Source organism: Macaca nemestrina, chromosome 1 (genome assembly GCF_043159975.1).
Source record: "Macaca nemestrina isolate mMacNem1 chromosome 1, mMacNem.hap1, whole genome shotgun sequence".
In the NCBI taxonomy this organism is placed as follows: domain Eukaryota; kingdom Metazoa; phylum Chordata; class Mammalia; order Primates; family Cercopithecidae; genus Macaca; species Macaca nemestrina.
Window position 1 is genome coordinate 220323883 of NC_092125.1, and position 24523 is coordinate 220348405.

The window sequence follows — 24523 nt, forward strand, 5'->3', positions numbered from 1 at the left end:
GTTTCTTCCCTGCTTGCTGAGGAAGACAACCCAGGGAGAGAGATTCTTTCTCCATCATGGTGTTACGTCCCAGAGGATAAGGAAAGCCCACACGTGCGGTACTATTCATAGCCGCAGCCAGCATCTGTGACCTTCTTAAGCCCAGGATTCTGCTGATGTCTCAGTTTGTACAAAGTGAGGGCAAGACATTCTCTAGGGCTAACAAGGTCACATTCGTGGGCATAACCCTGAAGCCAGCTGCAGCTAGAAAGCTCCAGATAACTGCACCAGTGAGAACCACAGAGGCCTACCTTGATCACGGTATCAACTTCAGAAAGAATCTGGAGGGATGGAAAGTGTTAGTAACAGGAGAATCAAATTAAAATGTACTTCTGTAATAGGTGTGAACTGCTCGGTTCCCAAAGCGTCCTTCCCAATGCAAGGTGATGTTGACTTTGGGGCGCTAACCCTCCCTATCTGCCAGGAACCTGAGCCAAGGGTTCCTCTGGTCCACGCTGCACTTCCCCATCTGAGGCCAGGGAGTGTCCAGACAGCTAAAATAGCTGATCATGTTCAATCGGTCCAGTTTTGCCAGAAACCAATTGGAAAGCATAATCATCTGGAAGAGTTTGCTAGACCGCTCTTTTAAAAAGAGAAAAGAAAAACGAAGCCACCCAAATCCTATGCAGTGTCTGATCCTGGCAGGGCTCCCGATCTGCCTCCTGGATGCCAGGTTTCCCTCCTGCTGCTGCTTCCGCTCTTGCTTGGCAAAGGGAAATATAGGCTTTTGGCAAATATGCTTTCCAGTTCCCCGAACACAAATAACAGAAAGAAAGACAAGGAAAGAACAAGAAAGGGAAGGAAGAGAAGGAAGTGAAAAACGCAGAACGTAATTCCACATCTCAGCTAAGATCTATTTTGCCAACCAAAAGAAGGGAAGGCGAGGGAGGGAGGAGGGGAATAGAGTTGAGAGAAGGAGAAAATAGGAGGGGAGGAGGAGAGATGCTGGGTGGGGTGGGGAGAAAAAGGGCAAAGGGAGAAGACAAAGAAAAGCAAAAAGAAAAGGGAAGAGGAAAAAAGGGCAGGAGGAAAAAAGGAGTTTGAAGAGTGAAGCAAATTTCATGTCTTTTCCAACGAACAATTGACTTTGTTCGAGATTTGTTTAGAGATGACAGTTGCGTGGTTTATTTTTATTTTGAAGGGTTTACTTTCATTCTTAGAGATGGACCTCTGAGAAGGGTATACTCAGCCTCCCTTAAAGTAAGTTCTTCCTTTTAGTCCCAGCACAGGCCAAGTTTTAAGCAAAGAAGCTACCCACTTCCTGTCCAGACCCAGGCAGCAGCTCTGGGTCAGCAGAGCACAGACTGTCCCCCAGGCACCCTTTGTTCCTCGGCTGGCAGAAGGAAGCCCCTAGGTGCACAGAAAGTTCTCTGCCCTTTAGCACTCAGCCTCCAAGAGGGGGACCTTCCTGCCAACAAACCGATCTTATTATTTTTCCGAGCATTTGTCTCCCCTTAATAAATAATGATATTAGGTCTTTGGGGGGAAAAGGGAGAGAACTGTCAATGAGAGATTTAATTTGCTATAATCAACCCCTCTTAGCATGCGGAGTCACACAGTATGAGTAAAAGAATTAATCTCTACCAGAAAGAATTGCCTCTTCGGTGTTATGAATCTAATCACTTAGGAGGCTGAGTCGGCATTTTGGGTTTAGACAGCGCTCTCAGGAATAAAAGCCACAAGATCAGGTTTCAAATGCGATCTGAATGGCAAACTCCATTGAATTTGGGGGCCTGCAAACTAAAAAGGAAATGGAATGCAAATAGAGGTGCTATGCCTCTTCAGACACCTCCACGCTCGAAACGTTTACGGGATGAATACATAATTGCGGGCTTTCTGGGCTGCCCATGTGAGGTGCTCCCTTCGCGATTCCATTTTCCAGGATGGATTGTCAGGCCTGCCAATCATCTCTGGCTTCCCCATTATACTTGGGAGATGTGTTTGCTCTGTGCACATTGTTTTATAATCCTCAGAGGTGGAATTTCATAGTCCAGCAATGCTTTTGCCTTTGACATTCTCCTAAGCAGGATTTATTGCTTCCAAGACAGATGTGACTTGAATCGATTATGCCTTTTAAGCAGTCACTCTCAAGCAGCCTCCGGGTTCTGTGGAACACTTTTTGCCTGACTTCATTCGACTTGTAAGCTGATGTCAGAGTGTTTCATCATAATCTAATACTATTAAGGGCCCTGTGGGTATGGAACTGAGAGGGCTATTATACCAACCAAGTTCAAGGATGTGGTTACTACCCTTGAAAGGCTTACATCCTGCAACACACAAACCTAAGAGATGTCTATTAATATCATAAAATGCAGACTGAACGAAAGGATGTTCAGATAAGTTATATCTACATTCTATCAGCCTCCCACTGTTGATGAACTTGGTGTATGAAAATGAGTACATTCATTTGTCTTTGGAATTGAGGGAAGAAGCACAGATGGAAAGTAAGTGAAAAGTTAAAGCATGGATGGAAAATAAGTGAATTTGCCCCCAAAATGCCCCATAAAAATTCTTTTTTAAAAAAATGAATTTTTAGGTGCCTACTTCAAAACTCAAAATCACATATCATCCCTGGCCATCCCCAAAACGTTGGGATCCCTTGGCATTTTATAAGCTTGGCAACACTCATCTGAGATAGGAGTAGAATGGAGGACTGGGAGTATCAGGTGACATGATCCCAATTGATCATAACCAAAACACTGTTTCAAAAAGTTAGCAGTTTTGGAAGAAAACCAATCAGAGTGGTATACTAAACTAATCACAACCCACTTCATTCTTTGTTAGTTTAAAAGACAGAAGCAAGGAATCTTGGAATGTTAGGAGGCAAAAGAAACAACGGGGTTTCCACATGACATTTCTACCTGACCCAGGTAGACACCCACCTTCAGGAAAGAGGAAGAAGATGTAACCCACCTTCCTTTTTAGCATATGACTTAGGAGAATATCCACCATATCCTGCTCCATTTTATCTGGCCATTTAAGGGAGAGCATTCTAGCAGTCATTGATTTGGGATCAGGAGAGAATATGGTAGGAAAATATTCCCACATGATGACCACTTGATAACGGGTATTTTAATCTCATTAAATAAAAAAGGGAAAATTCACTGTCAACACCACGAAGGATGAAGTCTAATGAATTAGGCATTTCGTGGGAGCAAACATTTCCGGAATATTTAACATTTTCGAAATCCAGTTCTAGGCACTAGTAAGCTCAGTTGTGAAGGAGAGGGAAAATATGCACTTTTTTTAGTACCTTAGATTTTGCAAACTGGAGTTTACACACAATGCCTTTTGGGATTCAGTTAGGCAGTTCCCTTGACTGAGGTGCTGGCTCCAGGACTGGGACCAGGCATTTGGAGGAAAGCTAATCCTTTCAAGAACAATTTGCTCTCTTTTATTCAGTAAATTGTTCTAAATTTCCCTTTTTTCTGAGTTTCAAAATTGGCTGTTGTAGCTTCAGAATCCTTCCTTTTTCCACCAGACAGGCTGGGTGAGAGGAGAAGCTGAATGGGCTGTTGATAATGAAGGAAAGCAGGAGAACCGTGAATAGGAATGAAAGGCTTTGCATAATTCTGGCCATCTCAACAGAGGGCCTCAAAAAATCCCACAGGGCGGCTTCAGGCATTGACAGGTGAGAGACGCACAAAGGCACAGCCAGTTAAAGCCTTATTGGTACAAGACCCAGGCTTCAGGATTGATTTTAAAAATAAAACATAAACCACCACCAGGGTAGAAACAAAAGCAAAGAAACCACAGTTCAAAATCTCTGCTACAGAGCAGAATGCAAGAAACCACCAACCATTCTGACCTCACCAATGCTGAACAGAAAACAAGCTCAGGAAGAAAGCCCCAGGGCAAATGAACGGGGAAATCACCAAACCCACAGAACGTTTCCTGAAACATTTCCCGACACTGAAGAGGTAGGAATGACAATTAGATTTAGTTTGGTTTGGCTTTCCTAACATAGAAAACTATCAATTCTCTTAAAACACCTGCTGTTTGTCTATCAACATGTCTGAAGAGACCCACCAACAAAGCCAGGAGTAGAGAGATTACTTTTAAATATTTCGATAAAATAGTACACAAGGAGAAACCTTGAATAACATCTCAACAATAGCCTACAATGAGCTAAATACCTTCTGTAATAAATTCAGTGCTAGCAAAACCAGTGCTGATGCACTTACGGAGTGGGGGGGGTACGGCAAATGCACCAAAATATTCATTACTTACTCAGTAATGTTGTTTGGGACAAGTATTTGCTCTACTCCAAAGCCTTTGCCAGCTTTGATGCCTGCCAAGTTTATATGTAAATGGATTTTCACTTTTCCAAGGCTAATGGGAGATCTGTTAAATTCTCAGAGACAACAAATATACTCTTCTTAAGCTGTATTACTTTGACTTTTTAAAAAGCTATTTTAATACTAAATCCCAAATAAGATATCATCAGAAATCCAATACTCAACATATCCAATCTGTTATATCGGAAAAACGGGTTTCAATAGGTACAGTGGTTGAACATTTCTGGACAGCTTATGCCAAAAAGAAAAAAGGATTCCACCTGCTCCATAGGGAATTTCTATATTGATCTTTGTACCTGAGCATCCATTAAGAGGTGCCTCATCAATATCATGGAACTCTTCAGAGTCTCCTTCTCAGTGGGTAGAAAAGGGTCTTTGTCCTCCTCCAGTGCCTTCGACTTGGTGACAATAAAATGGGAAATCTGGTCATTGAGGGTGTGCAATGATTGCACAGCTGTGGAAAGAAAGAGAAGGAAAAGTAGAGTCACAACTGGTAACTTTCAAAGAGAAATTGACTAGCAATTTTGAAGGGAAAAGTAAGGGTGTACATACAAAGTCTAAGCCAGGCAGGGATCTAGAACCTAACACATCTATAAATTCCATTAACAAACGTGTTCAGTAACTAACAAACACTTATTGAACACCATTCAAATGCCAAGCCTATATAGAGTGCTTGGGGATACACTTGTGAGCAAAGGCTGACGTGGTACCTACCCTCATGGAGTATCTAGTCCTGTTGGGGAAACTTTAAAAAAAAATCAAGGTGGCAAATAGATACATGAATATGACTTTGTGGTAAGTGTTTATAAACTGCAAAGATTAACAGGGCATGAGGGGACAGCCCTAGACTAGATTTACATTTATGGTAATATAGTTGGCTATTGTACCTCTAAGCAGATGGCCTCTGTCATTAAAGTTTATGAAGGGACAGTGGCCATGTTTTCCAATCAGTGCCACATGTGGGCTGAAAGGATTATTATTTCTCTGTAATTCCCATAGCACTTACCATCTGACGTGTTATAGATTTTAAGATTTTACTTATTATGCTTGTTGCCTCTTTCTCTATTTTCTCTACAATAGACTTGATCACAGCAAAGAGGCTTCTTTTAATCTCTTAACTTACTGTCGTATCCCCAAAAACTAGAACAGCACCTAGCAAATATAAGGTGCTTAATAAATATTGTTGAATTAATTCCTTATATCTCTGTGAATTAATATTTCCTTCCTATGGAATTTCTATCATTTTCAGGTAAATCTATCCTTTCAAACACCAAATAAGTAGATTCTAGGCATTCTCCATAAAGTCATTGCATTTACCACAATTATGAAGAGAAAAATGTAATTATCAAGGAGCCAATATACAATAGAGGGACTTTGAAGACTTCTGGCTTGGCCATGAGGGTCCAGATTATCCTCTTGCTGTAAATAACTATAAAACTGAACACTATGTTAGAATCAACTATTTTTAGATATTGAACAACACGGGATTGTGATCCTTGAGAAAATAGGAAAAAGCAAGTTGAGTCCTAACATCTCCATGCATTCTGCAAGGAGAGAATTTCCAGACTCCAGCATAGGAAAGAGAAAATCAAAGAGAGCCCCGCAATGTCACTGAATTAAGGAGCTGGAGATGAGGAAGACTAAGTGAGCTAGGATTTCCAGGACAAAGTTCTAAAAGAGCAGGAGGGCTACACCTAGATCTCCAGAGATCTGCAAAGGGGTTGCCTTTGAGTTGTTGGCTGAATATCAATCCTGTGTCTGGGCAGGATAAAACTCTACATGACCAGGCAAGAAAAACTTGCAGGAGAGAACAGTTACAGGGGAGCTGCAGGCCAAATAATTCCAGAGATCACGTGTCCATAAATTGTTGACATGCTCACCAGCCAAAGAGGAAGAATTTGGGTGGAATACAGGACACATTCATTAGAGACTCCAGAAGGGCCAGGGTTTAGAAATTAAGCAAAATGATTCCTAGAATAAAGGCTATTCCAGGCCCATCCAAAAAGAGCTTATAAGTAAGCCTTGAAAGAGCTGAACTGATCTGCAAGTAACTAAAATACCTGCCAAAAAATTAGCATTTCTACAGAAGTGTAACAAAATATAGTACCCCAAAATGTAAAATTCATAATGCTTATGATTCCATAAAAAATTACCAGACATACAAAAAAGCAAGAAAATGTGACTAATAGCTTGGAGAAAAATCAGTATACAGAAACAAACCCAGAAATAACAGAAGTGATAGTATTAGCAAACATGGCTATTCAGACAGCTACTAAAAATATACTTTGCTTATTCAAGGTTGTAAAATAAAACATGACTATAATAAAGAGAAAAGTAGAATATTTAAATCAGAACCAAATGGAACCTCTAGGGATGAAAAATGCAATATCTGAAATGGAATTCTCATTGGATGAGATTAATAGCAGATTAGACGACACAGAAGAAAAGATCAGTGAACCTGAAATCATAGCAATAAAATTACCCAAAATAAATTAGTGACAATGTAAGGCTGTAAAGCTAATGTATATCTAATTGGAGTCTGGCTGGCAGAGATGGGGAGGACAGGGAAACAGAAACAGTAGTTGAAGAACTAAAATTATATTAGTCTGTTCTCACACTGCCATGAAGAAATACCGGAGACTGGGTAATTTATAAAGGAAAGAGGTTTAATTGACTCATAGTTCCGCATGGCTGGGGAGGCCTCAGGAAACTTACAATCATGGCAGAAGGCACCTCTTCACAGGGCGGCAGGAGAGAGAATGAGTGCCACCAGGGGAAATACCAGATGCTTAGAAAACCATCAGATCTCCTGAGACTCACTCATTATGATAAGAACAGCATGGAGGTAACCGCCCCCATAACCAAATTACCTCCACAGGGTCCCTCCTACGACACGTGGAGATTATGGGAACTACAATTCAAGATGATATTTGTGTGGGGACACAGCTAAACCCTATCAAAAATGAACAATTTTTCCCATATTTGATAAAAACTATAAACCTACAAGAATCTCAATAAATTCTAAGCAGGATGAACACAGACAAGGTTGCAACAAGGCATATTATAATCAAATTACTAAACACACACACACACACACACACACACACACACACACACACACACAATGAAAATAAGAACATCTTAAAATCAACCAGAGAAAAAAGCCATGTTACATTTAGGGACCAAAAAACAATGTCAGGCTTCTAATCGGAATCTATGCAAACCAGGAGACAAAAAAGTGACATTTCGAAAGTACTGAAAGCAAAAAAACTTGCCAACCAAAATTGCCAATGTACAGTTCTATAACCAACAATATCTTTCAAAAATGAAGGTGACTTTTTTAGATAAACAAAAGCTGAGAGAACTCATCACTAGCAGATTTGCACTAAAAGAAATGTTAAAGAAATGTCTTGAGGCAGAAGGAAAAGGACATTAGGTAGAAACTTCTATTTACAAAAATCAAAAAAGAATGCTTGCAAAGAGAAATGTGTGAGTAGCATAAACATGTTTTCTTTCTCATCTTTTAATTCATTTAAATGATAATTGATGGTTTAAAGCAACAACAATAATATCCTGTGGGGTTGATAACATACATAGAGCAAAATATATGACAATAACAGCACGAAGAATAAGCAGGTGCCAATGGAAGCATATTGTCCTTTATTTATTTATTTATTTATTTATTTATTTATTTTTGAGATGGAGTCTCATTCTGTCACCCAGGCTGGGTACAGTGGCCTGATCTCGGCTCACTGCAACCTCCGCCTCCCGGGTCCAAGCGATTCTCCTGCCTCAGCTTCCTGAGTAGCTGGGACTACAGGCATGCACCACCACGTCTGGCTAATTTTTGTATTTTTAGTAGAGACAGTGTTTCACCATATTGGCCAGGCTGGTCTCGAACTCCTGACTTCGTGATCTGCCCACCTCAGCCTCCCAAAGTGCTGGGATTACAGGCATGAGCCACTGCACCCGGCCTAAGGTTCAGATCTTATACATAAAGTGGTATAATATTATTCGAAGGTAGACTGTGTTAAAGATGGATATTGTAAATCCTCGATTAATCCCTAAAAAAATTAAACAAATAATAAATAAATAGAAGATGGGTTTTGAATCATGGAGAATCAAACTTGGAGGACTGAGCATAGAATGGCAACTATAGGCCATAGGGTAGGGAGAATACCAGATATGACATCAGAGCTATGCCTCATTGCATGGGAAGACTCCGCAATCCTTTCCTTGGCTAGAGGACGGCTTGGCTAAAACAGAGAAGGATGGACTAGAAAGAATGTGGCCTGATTCTTGCTTAGCCTGAATTCCCATTCTCCACTGGAGGTGGTTAGAAACACGCAGACAGATTTGGGGATCTGAAAACGGAAGTTCCCTAACATCTCATACCCTGCCCTGGGCAGCTGTGGCAGCTGATATTGGAGTGGAAATGGTGACCCCGTGACATTTTAAGTTAGAATCTGACATAGCTCTACCACCCTATACTCTCATTGCTTCACTGCCAGTCTTGCGTACTGTTGAGCAACTGGGAATGATGATATCTCAACCTAGTCCAGAAACGGCCAGAGAGAGATTCATGGACAAGATATACATCCCAGGACAAGATAATACATAAGCCCTCTGAGAACCCAAGGAGAAAGGAAAGAGAAAGGGTAGGGGGAATTTATTTGATTTACTCAGAAGATACTCACTTTTAAACCAGAAGCGACTGAGTTATCCTAAGTGGAAATATGTGCTCCACATCTAAATTGAGTTCCACCATACAAAGTTAAAAACAATACCACCTGACTTTTAAGCATTGTGACTATACATTTTAAACTTCTGTGTATATCCCCTGTATGTTATCTGTAAACACGAAGGTTAGGACACGCTGAGCCATGAGGAGAAGAGCTGGCAAGGGCATCGAAATAACCTACCCGTGGTCTACGAACAATCTTTCCTCAATTGATGCCTTATTTTCCTCCACCATCCTGCCTTCCCTTCCCCAAACTCCCAATACACAGACTCAATGTTCTTAGCAAGCCTTCTTCCCCAATCTTTCTGAGAGTACCCCGGTTCCCAAGTCCTTTGCTTATACATACACAGACATTACTAGTAACAAAACTCCTTATGCCGGTTCTTGGAAGAGAGGAGTTACTGTCTTTGCTTTTCACTCTAAGTAGGCTAGTGGATTTGGGGTTCTCAAAATGCATTTATTACAACTTGTTTTTTTCTTTTGCATCCATAGATTGCTCACATACAGTACAACTCGTTCTATCCTTGTTCCGGAAAATTGAGGCTTAATCACCAAAACATGCCCTAAGTTTCGCTTTGTTCTAAACACAAAAGACAAATTGAAGGAGTTAAGCACCTCCTTCTCTGCTCAAAGAACAGAAATTTCATGAGAGAACTTATCACATTGTACTGTAATTGCTTAAGAATCCATCCGTGGGCTCACGCCTGTAATCCCAGCACTTGGGGAGGCTGAGGCGGGTGGATCACAAGGTCAGGAGATCAAGACCATCCTGGCTAACACAGTGAAACCCCATCTCTACTAAAAATACAAAAATTTAGCCAGGTGTGGTGGCGGCTGCCTGTAGTCCCAGCTACTTGGGAGGGTGAGGCAGGAGAATGGGGTGAACCTGGGAGGCGGAGCTTGCAGTGAGCTGAGATCGCGCCACTGCACTCCAGCCTGGGTGACAGAGCGAGACTCCGTCTCAAAAGGAAAAAAAAGAATCCATCCGTGGTAGATTGAATTATTGGTTCAAACACTGCACCTCTCTAAACCAGTGCCTACAGAGTCCTCCCTAGTGACCCTCCCGTGGGAGAAACATTCTTCCTACCTTCACTGATGTTAGGTTTTGCCATATGACTTGCTTTGGCTAATTAAACGTGAGCAGACACGAGCTAGACCATGCCCAAGCTGAATCTTTAAGAAACATCATGTGACCCCTACTTACCCCTCAGTTTTCCCACCTGTACAGGGTTGCTCTGCAAATTAGAGACAGACTGTATAAAGCACATGTCACAGTACCTGCCACATGATAAGCATGTAAAAAAATGTTAACTATTAGATTATCATTCCAGTTTGTACCTCAAATCTTTAACGTGCTGATATTAACTAATTGTGCTGTTTATAATTGAGATTATTTTTTAACTCCTTATTATATAAATGAGCCAAAGATGGCCTCTATATATTGGCCCCTTGGTTATTTATTTCTTTTTCGCAGGCTCACCCCTGCTAGCTCACAAGCCCACCAGAAACAAACTCAAATTTTTCCACATCTAATTGCTTTAAACATAGCTCAAATAAGCAGATGTTTAGCCATTTAGAGCCTGTCTGCCTTGTATAATCTGCAAAGCTGTTCCCAATACCTGTTAGCCATAGACAGGCTAAGCCCTGAGCCATAAAGACCCCAAACATCTGCCCTTCAATGCTTCCTGTCCTGGAGGCTCTCAAGGTGCTACTGAGCAACATCGTGTTGACACGTAGGTTCCCTCTCTACTCCCCATCTCCCTGGGGTTGCCTTGCCCTCCGCCCTCCTTTCCTTCTGAGTGTGGACCTCCTGCACCTCTGGACAGTTTCCCGCTGTGGAGAACTTCCCTTCTTGCAAGCCTGTCAAAGCATTTCCCAATAAAGCTTGTGTGTGCTACCACCACCTTTTCGCCAGCCCCCAAATCCTGTGACCTCCCTATACCACCCATTTGTCTGTTCAAAGTGTACCCCCAGTTACAACTTGTTCAGGGCTCGAACTCATTGAAAACATAATTAATGCAAGTCGAATATGTGGAAGTAATGATACCGAAGAGGAATGCCTTTTCCCGCTTGTTTCTATGTACAGACCAAATCTTCAAGGCTGATCGCCCTGTGTTAGGTTGTGTAATGGACATTTTATGTTTCTGTCTGGTTAGCATCTATTTCCCTCTTCTTCTAATAAAAGCAGTTCTCTTCTCATTTTGTAGAAACATTCTTCCCGGCCGGGCGCGGTGGCTCAAGCCTGTAATCCCAGCACTTTGGGAGGCCAAGGCGGGCGGATCACGAGGTCAGGAGATCGAGACCACAGTGAAACCCCGTCTCTACTAAAAATACAAAAAATTAGCCGGGCGCGGTGGCGGGCGCCTGTAGTCCCAGCTACTCAGGAGGCTGAGGCAGGAGAATGGCGGGAACCCGGGAGGCGGAGCTTGCAGTGAGCCGAGATTGCGCCACTGCACTCCAGCCTGGGCAACAGGGTGAGACTCCGTCTCAAAAAAAAAAAAAAAAAAAAAATTCTTCCCATGTGTGGTTTATTTAGGGCTGATTCCACTCCCAAGTCCCAGAGGTGGGCACATGGTCCAGGCCTGGCCAATCCAAACATTTCATCTCTTTGGCAACAGTGGTTGGTTCAGCACAGGACATGTGAACCAAATGCAGCCAAACAGACTTACTCTCAGGACTATTTGAGAGAACTATTGAGAAAGAGATAGGCTCCTCAAGTTGGGCGAGGGACTGCAAAGCCCACCAGCTGTTCCACATTTATAACAATTTACCAACCCCAACGGTAAAAGAGAGGCTAGCTATCTCTTTCTCAATAGTTCTGGCAAATAGTCCTGGGATTCAATCCGCTTGGCTGTGTGGCCTCTTTTTCAATTGGGATTGGTAAACTGGTAGAACCGTGGAGCAGCTGGCGGGCTTTGTAGTCATCACTCGAGGAACTCTTGCCTGAGAATAAAACCAATTGAGTAAATGGAGGTAAGTGGAGCTGAGAGACAGGGAAAGTGGTCCTTGAAGACATCGTTGTAGCGCAGGATTCAGCCACGGACTTCTCAGTTAAGTAGGTCAGTAAATGCCCTTCTTTTCTTTAGCCCATCTGAGTTAGGTTTCTATCATTTGCAATCAGGAAGTCCTGATTACTATAAAGATGCTTGTACTCTTTCTGCACTGCGATAGTTATTGGTGTGGTTATTTCTTGAATGTCTGCCTCCCTCTATTGTACATTAAAGATAATCTTAAATATTTTGCTACTCCTCCTCTTGAGAAATAGGGTCAAAATCCCCTCCTCGTGAGTCTGGCTGGCCTTAGTGACAAGGTTGTCCCACAGTAAGTGGCAGAAGTGGTGCCCTGGGATTTCTAAGGCTAAGTCATGAGAGGCCTTGCAGCTTCTGCCCATGACTCCTGGAATGCTCCTTCTGGGAGAAGCTGCCATATAAGAAGTCTGAGGAACCTGAGACTGCCATACTTGGAGGAAGGCCACACTCTCAGACAGCATGGAGAAGGAGATGCCCAGCCATCCTCAGCTTTCTAACTATCCAGTCCAGGTGCCAGACACACGAATGAAAAAGTCATCTTGAATATTCCAATCCCAGAAGGTGCAATAAAGAGAAGGGCCAAGAAATCCAGCCATCCGCCATCACCAAGGCCCTTGCCATGGCACCAGCCATCTCAATGATTCAAGTCATCCCAGATGAGGCCACAGCCACTATGGAGCCTAGATGAGCTCCTCCATGTGCAATACCCAAATTCCTGGCCCACAAAGCTGAGAACATAATAAGGTATTGATTTGCATCGCCTAGTTTTGGAGTGTTTTTTTACACAGCAATAGATAACAGAACAGATAACTGTATCGCCCTCATGGAACACACTTTAAATTGTAAGTTCCATGAGGTCACCAATAGTATTTTTTCAGTGAATCATTGTATCCCCAGATTTAAGCATAGGACCTGGTACATAATAGTGCTCGAACAAATAAATATTTGCCCAAAAGGGAAAAAAAGAACAAATCAATGAAGAAATGAAGGAAAAAGCCAACTCCACTCCACTTTGTCCCCTCCCTCTGCCCCATCATCCTAGAATCATGTGGTATGCACATTCTTCGTCATTTGGCCTATCGTCATTGCAACTAAATAGTGCTGTTCTTAAAATGTATGATGGATGACAAAAATGAAGAACCATATATATGCTTTCTTACCTACTTGAGTTTAGGAAATTGAGTCATAAAAACCAGTTTATTTGGTTGGTTGTTTTGAATGTGAAATGATGTTCAATTTATTTCATGTTATTTTGGTCTACAAATTTAAAGAAACATATTTCTGTGGTAGGCTTATTTATATGAAGTGCTCATTTCAATTTCACTGTACATTAATGAATATTTATTTAGGTTACAGATAAGAATGGCACATTCATGAGTTGGCAGAGAAAAAAAATGACACGCTTCAACATTTTGGGTCATTAGCACAAACAGAAGGTACACATACAATTTCTTAATGTTTCCAGAATAGAAATAACAGCTTACCATACTTTGCTTCTGTCTTATGGATGAGATGAAGTATAGCACATGAAATAATAATAATATGACCCTAAAGTCTCATTTTATGCAGACAAGTCCAGATGTCACTGAGATGGGCTATTATACGTTTTTATAGAAAAATATACCAGATGAGTCATATTATGGGGCACAGCCTTGCCACAAGAAGCTCCATGGATTTTATGATCTTGTCATTTATATGGTCTATAGATATGAACTAATGACCAAATTTATCTCCGCATGTTAAACAATCTTTGCTTTCGTGTATCTCAAATTCTATGATGTATTTTGCATTAAAACGCTCACAGGTTTCCAGTTCTTGCTTTAATATGGTCTCATTAAATAAATGAAGCCTAAATAATTCAGATTTTTTCCCCCGTTATTATAATAAAATTCATCCTATAAATCAAAAGTTGATGCTGGAGGCAAGGATGTGGAGAAATGGGAACCCACACAGGTTGCTGGTGGGAATGTAAAATGGTCCAGCCACTGTGGAAAACAGCTTGGCAATTCCTCAGTAAGTTGAACACAGAATTTCCTTATGAGCCAGGAATTTACTCTTAGGCATATAAGCAAAAGAACTGAAAACAAGTGTTCTAGCAAACACTCGCACATGAGTATTCACAAAAGCACTATTCATAGCAGCCCAAGGTAGAAACAACCCAAATTCTCATCAACTGACACATGGACAAACAAAATGTGGTACATCCATACGATGGAATACTATTCAGCTATACAATAGGAACGAAGTGCTGCTGCACGCTAGCAAGTGGATGAACCTAGAAAACTTTATGCTAAATGAAAACCAGACACAAAAGACCACACATTGTAATTCCATTTTTAAGAACTGTACAGAGGGCCAGGAGCGGTGGCTCACACCAGAATCCCAGCACTTTGGGAGGCTGAGACGGGTGGATCACGAGGTCAGGAGTTTGAGACCAGCCTCACCAACAAGGTGAAACCCCATCTTTACTGAAAACAGAAAAATCAGCTGGGCATGGTGGCAGGCACCTGTAATCCCAGCTACTGAGGAGGCAGGAGAATCGCTTGAACCCAGGAGGTGAAGGTTGCAGTGAGCTGAGACTGTGCCATTGCACTCCAGCCTGGGTGACAGAGTGAGACTCTGTCGCAAAAAAAAAAACAAAAAATGTACAGAATAGGCAAATCCATAGAAGCAGAACATAGGATTAACTGCTTAATGTGTACAGGGTTTCCTTTTGTGGTGTTAAAAAGGTTCTGGAACTAGATAGTGGTGATGGTCATACAACACTGTGAAGGTACTAAATGCCACTGGATTATATACTTTAAATGGTAAATTTCATGCTATGTGCATTTTACCACAATTTTTTTTAAGTTGATACTAAAACATCTTGCAAGAATCAGACATTGGAGTGGTCTCTGGCATGTAAGGATACCACTGCTGACTCCACAAGTGGGATTTATCTTCTGGTGGGATCAGGGCAGAGCCACACTTTTTTTTTTTTTTTTTTTTTTTTTAATTTGACCCAGTGAAAAAGTCATAACTTACAAGACCAGTCAGGTTTAAAAGTAGGTAAAGAAACAAACCGTTAGAACCACAGATTCAAAATCAATTTACCACCCTTTTAAACGGACAGATTTGCAGGAGAACCAGAGTTACATTGTGAACAAAACCACCATGTGTGGCTGTAAGTCTCAGCCAGGTGGTGCCTGAATTGGGCTCTAGTTGAGCCTGTGGGGTTTGAGAGCTGATGAACTGCAAAGCCAGGAAGGGCCACAGTGAGTTGTGAGGCAGGCATGTGGTTCAGATCCACACCTTGGAGGATCAATGTGGCTCCAATTTTAGAAAGCCAAGCCCGTGTTCAGAAAGAAGCTTGGGGGAGGTCCAGCCTGCCACAGCCTGTGGAAGAGAGTGCACCTCTTTGAGAGATGTGGCTAAGGGCATGCATGAGCTTTTGGGGTCAGATTTCCCGAGTTCGAATCCTGCCTCCATCTGCTATTAGCTGTTGGGAAGTGACTTCATCTTCTTGGATATCACTTTTCTCTCTGTCACATGGAGACAAAGCCATATTTACTTGATAGGAATGAGTATTAACCTAAGTAATGTAACTGAAGCACTTAGTACGTAAAGCCCGGCCCGGAGTTACTCAGTGATGATACCCAGCTATCATTATCCCAACCATTACTTATGGCCATTGCCTTATTCCCATGGGCTTCCAACAGGTCTACTTGTGACATGACTGCTAGGGTGACCCTGCTGCAGGGGACAGTTCTTAGGGATGGACACTCTAGGTAGCATTGGTGGCTCACTGGGAATCAGCCCCTGCCTGTGCTCACAGCCCTGTGTGTGCTCAACCCAGTACAGCGTCCTCTTCACTCCACTCCCGTTGACTGGGCACCACCAAATTGTCCAGAGGTAGGAAATTGGAGCTGAGGCACCCAGTGAGGCTACTCAGCTGGACATATAACATGGAAACTCTGCGGGAATGGACAGCCACATTCTAGTGGGCAGTCTGGATGTGGGAAAGACAGCTGGAGAGATGACAAGAGAAGGGAAGGAAGGGGAGGGGAGGGGAGAGAAGAGGAGAGAGAAGAGAGAGAAGGACGTGATAAGGACCCAGAGGGCAATACGTAGCAGAGACAGAGCCTGTTTCTTTCTTGTCCTTGGTTTCCGTCCACCGGGAGACCCAGCTGTCTCCTGCCCTGACCTCTTGTGATAAATTCCCTTCTTCTCCTTAAGCCAGCTTCCTTTGGTTTCTGTTACCTGTACCGAGTAAACGCTACTTAATACGAGTCCCACAGCTGATGTCTTTTTACTACTTAGGACAAATGCCTTTTATTTCTGGAGACTTTCAGACTACAGATGAACTCTGCTATTTACTTAGGTTAATATTTTCCATGCCCTGCTCAGAGGGGGGGTGACAGTAACAACATCAACACCCCCACTACTAATGGCAGCTACTATTTATTAAGCATTTACTGAATATCAAGCACCATGCTGAGTGGCTTGCATGCGTCACTGCATTTCCTTGTCACACCACCCAGCTTTAGATATTACAGGCTCTGTCCTTCTGTTGAGGAAATAGAGTCTTGATGGTTTCAGGAACTTGGGCACAGCTACACAGCCTCATACCTGTGAAGGGCTCTATGGCCCTCTGGTTCTCCCTGCTGGACTGAATTGGAAGCTTCTAGCTGGGCTGAAGAATGTGACAATCCATTGCTACACTAAATCTATGAATCTATGATTCTAACAGTTTTGTACTCAAGTCACACAGTCCTATAGCCTGTAACGTGCAGCATCATCTCCATCCACTGTTGCCATGAGGAAGCTGGCTGCTTGTCAATCCCGCCACATCCTTCAAAGTCAGCAAAAAGGACCACCTCTAATGGAACACAGCCCTGAGCACTATCATGCAACTGAAGAGCAGACAAGTGTCAATTTGCAGAGATAATAAACACTTTCACGTCCAGCGTCTCCCTCTGTGCATCCCAGAACTCCATAAAGAACTCTGCACCGCTCTGCCTTCCTGCCTAGATGGGATCTAACCATGCCTTGTTCCACGGGCTGTCCAAACAGCTTCCCTTTTCTTTCCTGGTATGTTCCCAGCATCACCAAGGCCAACTCCACTTTGACCCAAAAGAAGCTGCAAGAAAATGCGTTACAATAAAGTTGCCCTGTGAGAAGTGGATTCTGACAAAATCATGCAGGCAGCGACTTGCCTGGGCATAATACATGAATTTTCATTTGAATGTCTTGTCCGGTAAAGACTGCAACAAGGAAATGGGCTTTGGCTCGAGGAAGAGGAAACGGCGCCAAGGACATGTCAACCTTACAGTGACAGAAGATTATATTGTGTAACTGAGGCCCTGATGGGACGTGCTTGCCATTGGAAAGAGACTAACTTGACTCCTGGAACCAATTAATTTCCAGAAAAGCTGAGAGGCCATGGCGTTTGGCGGCTGAGTGTAGTTCAGACCTGAGAGGCACCCAGTGGCTGGGTCGTCTGGCTCCCAGTTTTGTCTGGACTTTTCCTACCATTTCAGTCTTTATCTCCACCCCAAGCCTTTCACTTCCTTGCTCCCTGCCCTTCCTAACTTCTCTAAATTTCATTTTCCAGATGTTCTCAGATTTCATCCTTGTTTTGTTTTTTTGTTTTGTTTTGTTTTGTTTTGAGACAGAGTTTCTCTCTTTTACCCAGGCTGGAGTGAAGTGGCAAGATCTCGGCTCACTACAACCTCCATCCCCAGGGTTCAAGCAATTCTCCTGCCTCAGCCTCTCTAGTAGCTGGGATTATAGGTGTCTGCCACTAAGCCCAGTTAATTTTTATAGTTTTAGTAGAGACGGGGTTTCCCCATGTTGGCCAGGTTGGTCTCGAACACCTGACCTCAGGTGATCCACCTGCCTTGGCCTCCCAGAGTGCTGGGATTACAGACATGAGCCACCGCGCCTAGCCTCCATCCTTGTATTTAGTCCACAGGGCTTAGCCTTGATTTTTAAATTAGACTACTGGTAACCCAAGCCAGATAGAAATGCTTGTGCTCTCCTCCAGTGACCCTTCAGAGGCTCAGGACATTGAGGGGAGGCCATTCTCTCTAGGATAAAACAAAACACAATGAAATATGGAATGGAACGCAAAATGCACATTAAATTTTAAGATAAAATGCACATTTCCAAATAAGATTCCTGCTCTGTCCCCTGACCTTGACGATAACACACAGGCATAATCCCAGAACTCCATAAATAACTCTGCACCACTCTGCATCCCTGCCTAGATGGGATCTAACCCAGTTAGATGGGTCCAGTTCCCCTTCCTTTCCATTAAGGAAAGTCTTTTGATGGCAAAGCTTGACATTTGATCCTTGATCCCTAGAACATCTTGGTTATCTTACGCACCTCGGAACAGACTGTGGCCCTTCAGCTCTTCACACAGAGTTAGGGGATATTTGCAACTTATTCTTGACTTCTTTACTGAGTCTGTAGAAGCTAAAACCTCACTCATTGTACCTGGAAAAGAATGAGTCATCTGAATTTTTAAAAATCTAAATTAATGAGATTTGAAAAGTGATTATGTTTCCAAGTATGTAAAAGCAGAAATAATCAAATATAAGTGAATAAAACCAGAGGATCTGCTTTTAATAGATAATATTTACAATTAGTATATCATTGTACTTAAGTATAACTAAAATGCCCAAGAATGTATAAAAAGTCAAAATCTGTTACAATATATAGTATAAATTTATTTACCAAAACCCTTACACCAATAACTTTTACTCATAGCAACACTTAACAATCGTCCCAAATTTATAACAAAAGCAGCAATAACATCTCTTATTTCGAGAACATCTGCTGTGTTCCAGGATCTATGCTTATTTTATGTAATGTAATGGTCCTTATAAAAACGGTCAGATGATGGTGATCTGATCACCCACATTTCACCCATGAGGAACTTGAGGACACATGAGGTGCCCAAGGTCACACAGGCAATCAGTGGCAGAACTGGCATTCAAACCCAGTTTTGCCCAACTAAGGCCCTTACCCACATGAAATCACCATGACTTCATGTTATTTATTTATTTACTTATTTATTTATTTATTTTGAGACAGAGTCTTGCTCTGTTGCTCAGGCTGGAGTGCAGTGGCACAATCTCAGCTCACTGCAGCCTCTGCCCCCCAGGTTCCAGCGATTATCCTGCCCTCAGTCTCCTGGGTAGCTGGGACTACAGACACACGCCACCACACCCAGCTAATTTTTGTATTTTCAGTAGAGACGGGGTTTTGCCATGTTGGCCAGGCTGGTCTCAAACTTCTGACCTCAGGTGACCTGCCCGCCTCGGCCTCCCAAAGTGCTGGGATTATGGGCATGAATGTTAATTTTTTAAATTTAGTTTTGAGATACTAAGTGGCCCCTTTCTGGCCTTATGCATATTCCATACTGCTGCCAGCACTTTGTATAACCCTGAGAGAATCTACTGGAAAGTACTCAATACCCTGAAACAAGACAATAGTTACCATCCACAAAGCCCTTGTGTGGCAGTCATAGGACTGGACCCTATGTAGCAGCAACTGTTTGCCTGATCTACATGCAGAACCTCTGTCAAAGAGTTTGCCCCTAAGACATGAAGCTATTGAACGCTGTAGTCAGAGCCAAAGATTTCAAGCAGCTGCCAAAGGAACAGTTCTTGCTCAGGGGTGAGAAGGAGGACAAGAAGAACCGCTCCAAGTCTGAGGGTGCTGATGACAACAGACTGTTCTTTTCTTCTCAGAAAGCATCTAAGGAGAAACCACTCTGAACAGCTTCCTTTGCTTTGCAGGCAGCAAAACTTCAACACCTGGTGTCAATGGGCTTTGACATTTTATTATGCAAGACCGGATGCAGCCTTGTGGAGCTCAGGGACACAATCTGCATGCAAATGACAATTAGAAACTCTCAGAGACCTGGGTGAGCCACGGACAGGAGGCTCACTGCCAGCAGTTCATGCCGAGGTGAAGAGCCCAAACCTGGAAAAGGAAACTGCATTTTACATAGAACCTTGCCATTCCTGCTTTTAACAGGAAGATACAGGTTAGGGCAGGGGGTGGAGTAGAAGTGGAGGGAATGGGAAACCCGGCTTTCCAGGGGGAAGGACTGGCCTGCTGCCCCATATCTGACCTATGAGAGCATGACAAAAGGATGAGGGCCCACTGAGAAATACAAGCCTCCCAATGTCCCAAAGAGGCAGGAAAGTTGAAAACCATAGCACACATTTAGGACTGTCAGAAATACATAAAACTAGCTATGTACACATGACAAACAATTCTGGTCCTATTTGTTCTGTGACAAATTAAAAATTGCACGGATGTCATCAAGACAGAAAATTTAAAAGAGGAAAAATGATCCTTTTGCCATAATTTGACATATAATAATGCTTCGATTGAATTGTCTTATAGAAAGACTGACACCCTGAAAAAAAGGATCCACAACTTTCCATGTCAGTATTTTATTTTAGCCAGAGATACTTCTCCCCCGAATGAAAATGAATATGCTTAGAGGTGAAATCATTCCCAACAATGAATCCACCTCCTTTAAGAGGAAACTTGGCTGGGCATGGTGGCTCATGCCTGTGATCCCAGCACTTTGGGAGGCCAAGGTGGGTGGATCACCTGAGGTTGGGGGTTTGGGACTAGCCTGACCAACATGGAGAAACCCCGTCTCTACTAAAAAAATACAAAATGAGCAGGGCGTGGTGGTACATGCCTGTAATCCCAGCTACTTGGGAGGCTGAGGCAGAAGAATCGCTTGAACCCAGGGGACGGAGGTTGAGGTGAGCTGAGATCATGCCACTGCACTCCAGTCTGGGCAATAAGAGTGAAACTCCATCTCAAAAAAAAAAAAAGAGGAAACTAACATTGCAGAAATGGAGTATCACTTTTGAGGCTAGATTTAAACACACAGACACACGCACGCCCACACACACACACAAAGTCATAGTGTTTTCTCTCTTGAAATACTCACTCTGAGGTATGTTGGCCACCATGTCATAAGGATATTCAAGCAGGCCATGTGAAGAACTGAGACCTTGGCCAACAGTCAGCATGAACCCACCAGCCATGTGAATGTGCCATCTAAAGGCATATCTTCCAGCCACAGACTAGCCTTCAGATGGATGTGCCCAGGGTGACAAGTTGATGGTAATCACCTGAGAAACCCTAAGCTTGCATGATCTGGCCAGGTCACTCTTAACTTGCAACTCACAGAAACTAGAAGATAATAAAGGTTATTGCTGTTTTAACCCACAGGCATTTGGGGGTAATTTATGAGTCAGTAATAGATAACTAATACAGATTTTCATACCTGGAAGTAGAGTTCTGCCATAACAACAACAACAACAACAACAAAACACTAAGAATTTGGGTGGTGGCTTTTCAACCGAGCAGAAACTGGAGGACGTTGGAGAAGAGTATCGGCAAAATCCTAAAGTGCCTCAGAAGATGTCCAGCAGAATCCTGTTGGCCCTCATGGAGGCTGCTGGTGAGGGCATAAGGAAAACCGAGGAAAATGTGACTGTAAAGTGGAGGACAGAAGGTTATTGCTATATAACGGCAGAATTTAACAATACTATTGCCTGTGGTAATGCCGAAAGTAGAAAACATACCGAATAAGCTGGATGATCTGTTAAAGTAGGTAGCTAGGCAGACAGGTGCAGGGCAGGAGAGGGCCTCCAACCGGGAACGTCAGGCAACCGTCAGGTGATGGTGATGTGATTGTTAAACCCTCTCACTGAAACAATAATTGGTCACAGCTGGCACTAGGGAAAGGCAGTCTCCCAACACACAGAAAACACCTGAAGCTGGCGATCAGCAGCTTTCAAAGAAGATCTCAGGAGCTGGGCAAGTAGGCTGAAGCATGCGCACTAAGAGGAAAAATGGTGGCGTTTATCTGGTATATGACCTTCCTCTAGGAACACTTGACTGGTAAGGGAGAGATGTGCACAATGTCAGCAAACACACTGCGTATACTGCCCCTCCCAAATGTTGGCATGCGGACAGCTCACCCCAGGAAAAAAATCAAGAGAGAAGAAACACAAGCCTCAGAACCATGCCAATGTATAAAAATCTCAAGTCAAAGGTCAGATGGGGGCACTTGGGTCTTTCAAGTCACCTGCTTGGCCCTCTTCCAAGTGTACTTTAGTTCCTTTCACTCCCACTCTAAAACTTTTTAATAAACTTTCATTCGTGCTCTAAAATTTGCCTTGATCTCTCACTCTGCCTTATGCCCCTCTGCTAAATTCTTTCCTCTGAGGAGGGAAGAATCAAGTTGCTGCAGACCCATACAGATTCGCTGCTGCTAACAGATCTAGATAAGAAGATTTGCGGCCAGAATGTTGAAGATGCCACCTAGTTTCTTCTTACTACTAATAATAAAATGGAAGAGAGATAAGCTAAAGGAAGGACCACTAAAAAAAAAAGCCAAGATTTACTGGTTTTAGAAATTTTATTCCCTGCAGATGGCAAACAGGGCTAAAATTAGGAAATGGTTCTTAGGCAAAAAGCAGATTCAGAGCTTTCTTGGAAAAACACTGTATAAAGATAAAGCTGGCCAAGCGCAGTGGCTAACGCCTGTAATCCCAGCACTTCGGGAGGCTGAGGCAGGCAGATCCCAAGGTCAGGAGATGGAGACCATCCTGGCTAACACGGTGAAACTCCGTCTCTACTAAAAATACAAAAAGTTAGCCGGGCATGGTGGTGGGTGCCTGTAGTCCCAGCTACTCAGGAGGCTGAGGCAGGAGAATGGCGAGAACCCTGGAGGTGGAGCTTGCGGTGAGCTAAGATCGTGCCACTGCACTCCAGCCTGGGCAAGAGTGATACTCCGTTTCAAAAAAAAAAAAAAAAAAAAAAGAGGTAAAGCCAAGAGTGTAGCTATAAAATCTTTTGTTGTGGCCTTAGAAATATTTAAGGTGATGCCTCAAAGAACACTACAGTAAAATTGGCATTTCTAAGAAGGTTAAGGTCGTCCCTTAGTAGTTTCAGCAAAAACTCAGGGTAGAAAGACGATTATCTCAAAGAGATTTGGGAAGCAGTTTTGTCTAATGGAGTACACTCCAATGACATGTATAGTATACTCACTATGTTTTTAAGAGAACTATATTGGCAGATACGCTATCAATCGGACTCAAAGGGATAGAAAGAAAAGTGGTCTATGGATCCCCAGAGTTCTACCAGCAAAAAGCACATTAAGAAAACGTTGCAGCTACAAACGTGAGCTATCTTTTATATAAAAGGAACAGCGACTCAGAGGGTGTAACCAAGAGCTCAAAGGGTGGATCCAAAAAACATAAGGAATTATTCTTGACCCTTGAGTCCTAATGAAGGAACTGTTGACCCATGCCTGAGGTGTTTTAGAACTTGTATGGTCCAGCAATTTCTGTGTGGTTTGCATTTTTCCATTTTTGAACAAGTGTAACTATAGCAGTTATGCTTGTTTCACCACTGTTCATGTGAGAAGGAGGTAACTTCTCTCTTTAGATCACAGGCCTTTAGATTGAGAGAAACAGTACCCACAAAACAGTATTTAAGGAATTACACCTGGATCTGATTTACATGATGAGATTCCAGACTTTGAGTTGGTGATAATGGAATGAGATTTTGGGGGATTTGGGGATGGAAGGAATATGTTTTATATTTGAATCGTAAAGGGAAGGAAATGGACAATTATAGCTAGATTCCAAAATAGAACCCAGTGATTCTCACCTCCTGGTATTCACACCTTTGGATAGTCCTCTTCTACACTAGATAGGGCCAACCTGTGTAACCAACAGGATATTGTGGAAATGTCCATTTGACATCTAGGATACGCCATAAAAGACCCTGTGGCTCTCGTCTTGCTCTCTCTCCAATCACTCACTCTGAAGGAAGTCAACTGAAGTTGTGAAGACTTCAGCAACTTTGTAAAAAGGTCCACATGCTAAGGCATTGAAGTATCTTACTAAATGGTAGCACAGACTCACCAGCCATGTGGGTGTGCCATCTTGGAAGGAGAACCTTCGGTTGCAGTCAACCTTCCCAGTGATTCCAGTTAAGCCAGGCAACACTGTGACTACATCTTCATGAGAGACAGGGAGCCAGAACCAACTAGGTGGGCCACTCCACAATTCCTGCCCCATAGACGTTGTGAGATAAGGATCTGTTATTGTTTTAAGCTGCTCTATTTGGATGTAATTTCTTATATAGCAATAGATAGCTAATATGGTGAAGATCTGAATTCTGTTATAGTCTACAGTTTTGATTTTGCTCCAGTAACCTGACAAGACTCCATCTTCTATGCAACTGTATTCTTAAAAACTTGTGTTTAAGATACATTTCATTCTGTCTGTGCTTTCTTGGTCTTCTTCCAGAGTAAAGAAAGATGGCTCCACCCATCAGGGAAATAGTTTTGGCACTTGTGTGCTTGAAGGACAAGTCAC

General features: G+C 42.7%; 1 protein-coding gene across 3 annotated transcripts in view; it reads right to left on the reverse strand.

Annotated features, from left to right (window-relative positions):
• The window catches only part of LOC105473204 (kazrin, periplakin interacting protein), a 1227585-nt gene that overhangs the window by 941126 nt on the left and 261936 nt on the right, over window positions 1-24523 (reverse strand). For all 3 annotated transcript variants that reach the window (XM_011726865.3, XM_071100389.1, XM_011726866.3), the window contains exon 2: window positions 4634-4791. In XM_011726865.3, the coding sequence (XP_011725167.2) occupies window positions 4634-4791 (158 nt within the window). The remainder of the gene's footprint in view (window positions 1-4633; window positions 4792-24523) is intronic.